Source organism: Drosophila miranda, chromosome XL (genome assembly GCF_003369915.1).
Source record: "Drosophila miranda strain MSH22 chromosome XL, D.miranda_PacBio2.1, whole genome shotgun sequence".
In the NCBI taxonomy this organism is placed as follows: domain Eukaryota; kingdom Metazoa; phylum Arthropoda; class Insecta; order Diptera; family Drosophilidae; genus Drosophila; species Drosophila miranda.
Window position 1 is genome coordinate 12,641,692 of NC_046673.1, and position 4,725 is coordinate 12,646,416.

Below are 4,725 nucleotides of genomic sequence, written 5' to 3' on the forward strand. Positions count from 1 at the left end.
CGTTTGCATTTCAATTTGTTTTGAAAGGGCCGCTTAATTGCTCGAACAAGTGCGGAAAAGGGGAATGGACGGAATCGGAGGATTAGGGATGGGGGGCTGGCGGGTTGGCGGGTTGGCGGGTTGGGATTGCGAATTTGGAACAGTACCTCGCTGGGGAATAGCGATAGCCATAGTGATAGTTGGAATATTTATGATACTCCCAGCTGGGCATTGGGTATTGGGCTATGGCGGTCGGAGGGCAAGAGGAATGCCTCAATGACCATTTATAAATCCCCAAATAGTGGGAATATCTAGTCACCCGATTGCCCCCGTCAGAGCCTACTTTATTTAAGTATTTAGAAGTATTTCCCTGAATGTTTTTGAGACTTTACAAGTTGTCTAGTCGACATTTGAAAATCTGAATTCACGTTGATCACAATGAATCAGAACAATAAAGAGCTCTCGCATAAGTATCCGCCCCGCCAAGGCCATAAGGCGTTCATCAACAAACTGGCCAAAAAGCAAAAGTACTTCGATTCGGCCGACTATCAAATGGCCCTCCAGACCCAGGAGCAGGGGCAAGCCATGGGAGACGGCTTGCAGATCACTGGCGCAGTGGTGCCCACACAGGAGGCCATTTCAGCCAACAAGTCGCAGCTGCCACGGTCCCCTCTGGTAGAGCCAAAGCCCGACTCAACCTTGTCTTCGGTTTCAACCAAGCTGGAGGCCCTGGAAGTGGGGGAACACGAATCACACTAACTTCCCTCCCCATCGGAATCAACACCCATTGTTGACCAGCAGCCCGAAAGGATGGCGTAGATGCTGGATCCATTTGCAAATATTCTATACACACCTTTACACTGGAACCAATGCAAGACAGAAAGCCAGCAACAGTCTGGAACACAGCCAACGAACGCAGGGATTTCCACGATCTCTGTTATATTTGGTAAGCATTAACGATGCCTGCATTGATATATTGATGATATCTTCCACCTCATTCAAGCATGCTGCTTCTGCAGGCAGCTCTACACGTACAAGAGGCTTCAACAAGCCACAGCCAAAGAAAACAAGTATCTTCAAAGATTGATCCAAGATCTCTCGGGCTTTTGTTCTGGGAGCATTCTCAGCCGATGGATGTCTTGGATCTCTTTGCCTCTACCAGTGCTCTACTCCGCAAATATACGAAAAACATCTGCCAGGACAATTCACTTGTCAAATTCATTATACAAATGTACAACTTTCGGGCCGCGAGGCGCATGAGGGGGCGCCGGAAGATGGCTGCAATAAATAATACCGTATGGGGAAATCTACGTTCATTTTTCAAAAAACATTGCCGCAGGCCCAGCAGCAGCAGAGCTGTGGGTGGGCAGCAAGGGGTGGGCAGGGTATTAACAACGTCAGCGTCGCTGTCGCTGTTGCTGTCTCTGCCGCTGTCTCTGCCGCTGTCTCTGTCGCTGTCTCTGTCGCTCTGTAGTCATCATCATTGTCATTGACGACGACAAATGTTGCCGTCTTTTAGGCGTTGACATTTGATAAATTAAACATTTTTGTACAGTCGCCAAGCTTAGAAGCCGAGCGTGGTGTGGGGCGTGGGCTGCGGGCTGTGGGGTGTGGGGGATATAAGAAGGATGATGAGAGGGGCAGGGCGGGATGGCAGGAAACTTATTTTCTTTCAGCTGTGAATATATTTTTTTGTTGTCACTTTGTTAAATACATTTTGGCTTTATTTGGTGCTCCCCAGCCCCTTGTTCCTCTCTTGTTCCTTGCTTGTTCCCCTCTTGTTCCTCTCTTGTTCCCCCTTGTTCTGTGTGTATTTTGAGTGTTGCGCAAATTAGAAAACACTTTTGACATTTGCTTTGCCTTTTGCTTCTGCTTCTGTTGCTTGTGCCGGATGCCCTCGGGGCGCCCGTCCTCCTATCCTCTCCATGTGCCGCTGTCATTGTGTTAATTGAGCAGTCGCGCCCACGGCCAAACAGCTGACAGATGGATGGATCCTGGATCCTGGATACTGGACTGGTTTTCGGTAGCGGAGTAAACGCTTTGCTACGTGCTTTTTGGCTTTGACAGTTGGAGCGGAGAAAGTGTTATTGAAATGCTGCTAAAATGCCAAACGCGTTTACAGCTGGTGGGGCGGGCAGCTCCTCTCCTGGAGGGGACTTCAAAGCAGAGTTAGGGATGCGTTTGGCGGCTGATTTTTCTGCATTTACTTAATTGAATTAGAGGAAATATGTTCGAAAATAACCTATGGATTCCCGAATGTGGTCATGGCCTTCTCCTGCCCAAAGCGATCTGCGAGCTTGTGAGCTCAAGGAACCATCTGCAGGACACTTCTGGATAATGCCTACCCCTGCCCCTCGAGTCATAAAAAATATGGCAGCATAAAAGTACAAAATGTATCTGCAAGCATCTGTAGTAGTGACGGTTGTATCGCTCCTTTGCCTATCCATTGGATGGGATATTTATTTGTGTTCGTTTCGCAGCTATTTGTCGATGCTCTTCACTGCTTTTTGTTTTTACAGCGACCGTAAAAATGACCACAAATGGTGACCTTCTCCAGACCCGAGCACTTTGCGCCCGCCACCCCACCACCCCATCAGTGAAGCATCTGTGGACCACCTATGGACGCCACTCCAAGGCTGCTTGGCTGGGGCCAAGGCGTCGCAACCTTTCGCCGAAAGTTTCGTTCAATGTCCGTTCAATTACACGCACGATTTCCGCTTCCTGCGGCGACGGCAGCGGCAAACAGCAACAGCAACAACAAAATCGAATAACGAAAGAAAAACTTTGCACCCAATACTTTTCGCTCCCCATCCCCCACACCCCCACACCCCCACACCCCCACACACCCATTCGTATGGCTTTTTTTTGTTGTCGTTTTCGGTTTGCGTTTATTTGACAAATATAAAACACATTTTCACCCCAGATGACGACGCCGTCATCATTGTCCTCGTCCTCGTCGTCGTCGTCGTCGTCGTCATCCAGGAGCAAAGTCCAGACGAGCATTAATAAAAATAATATTTTCGCTGGGGGTAAAAAACAAGCTGGGGCCATTGCAAAATCGTTGAGCTCAGCAGGGTTCTCAGTCCTCGAACCGGGGATCTGTGGTCTGGGGTCCTTGGTCCAAGTTTTGTTTGCCACTTGGCAAATATTTGCTTGTCGTTTTGGCCAAAGCGCGCGGGCAAAACACTTTGGCAATGGCCGAAAACCAGGCAGGCCAAAGACCAGACCCAGAACCCTTACGGGGCGCCTCCATACCCATTCCCATTTCCCTTTTTTTTTTTTGGCCTCCCTTTCCTCGTAATTTGTGCTCGCCTTTTGCTTCTTGGTGGAGTGTTGCATGTGTCAAAAAACTTTGCAAACTTCATTATGGTTATTTGCTCAACGCGAAACGTGGAAAACCCTGGATGGCCACACACACACACATGCAAATGCAGGGGAACCGTGCTGTTTTTTTTTTGTTTTGCCCAAAAGTCCAAGTTATTACCGTTAATTTTGTTTGCGCCAAAGTTTCGCCTGCACTGCCGTCTCTTCACCCTTCTGCCTCTATCACTGTCTCTCTCTCTCTCTCTCTGTCTGACTGAGTGACGTAGTGAAAGGGAAGGGCGACTTTGCTCCTTAGACATTTCCTCTTCTAGGCGAGGACTTCCGCCAAAATGATAAATTATTTTGTTTACTTGCCATTCGGCATTCATTTCCGCTCCCCACCCCTCAATAATATCTCACCCCTCCTCGCCAGGGAGTGGGGCTGATTCGGGGTAAGACCTGTCTATCGATGGCCAATCGATTTCATTTATCGTTATTCGAAAATTTCATTTTCATCGCCATGAACATTCAAATTTATTCGCATTCAAATTTGCCCCTTTTTGCGACCTTCGTGGAACGATTGAATAATCGAATTTATTCGAATGGAAATTTTGGCACATTTTATTTGATTCACTAGCTTAAACACACAACGTATTCGTATTCGTATTCGTATTCGTTTTCGTATTCATATTCACTTATTTGCATTGATGAATATTCACATTCAAGCTTGGGTATTTTTTATCCTGTCGAAAACATGCTTTCGTTGCTGCCACGAGTCCAACTTTGTAATTATTCAATTATTAAGTTTTTGCATTGGTTTTCCATGAACATGGGGCATGTGGCATGGGGGCTTGAGCTACAATGTTTTTGCCACAGTTTAATGGAATTGCAAAATCAAGTCGAAAAATACATCGCCACCTTTTGAGAATATTGACCAATATATTACCTATAAATAAAATAATTATACGCAATATTGATACATGCATTTACATGGGGATTTCGGACATCATCTCATTACTATTTTCACTCCTATTCTTTGTCTGTTTTGCTCTTATGATGTCCATTTTATTTGTAGCTTGTTGTTTCTGTGTTTTGGCACTCAAAATTCATATTTCCTTTTGTCTATTTTGTTCCAATTTCTATCCTGTTTCCTTGTTTATTCCGTTTTCTGGATTGCCATTCACTCTCACATTTCCTCCGTCTGCTGCTGCCTGCCGCCTTCTTCTAACCCAATTCCCAACTTGTTTCCTCAGCCCAGACACGAAACCAAATAAACCCCCCCATTCCTCGCCGCCGCCCGTTCCCAAAAACAAAACAAAAAATAGAAAAAGGAATCGCACCAAATTGCAAACGGAAAAGTGAATTACTTTGTTGTTGTTCCTTTGCTTGTTTCTATATAGACAGAGACGGAGACAGAGAAGGCGAGGGGGATAGCAGATAGAA

General features: G+C 46.3%; 1 protein-coding gene across 1 annotated transcript; it reads left to right on the forward strand.

Moving 5' to 3' along the window:
* Positions 1 to 365: 365 nt before the first annotated feature.
* LOC108151832 (cAMP-regulated phosphoprotein 19-A-like) lies at positions 366 to 1,289 on the forward strand. Its single transcript, XM_017280707.2, has 2 exons — positions 366 to 925; positions 983 to 1,289. Exon 1 carries the CDS (start codon positions 418 to 420, stop codon positions 736 to 738), a length of 321 nt encoding a protein of 106 aa, XP_017136196.1. The 5' UTR covers positions 366 to 417; the 3' UTR covers positions 739 to 925; positions 983 to 1,289.
* The last annotated feature ends 3,436 nt before the right edge of the window (positions 1,290 to 4,725 follow it).

What these genes read in the sequence shown, in the direction of transcription:
- LOC108151832 (XM_017280707.2), top strand. Translation starts at nt 418, where the DNA reads ATGAATCAGAACAATAAAGAGCTCTCGCATAAGTATCCGCCCCGCCAA.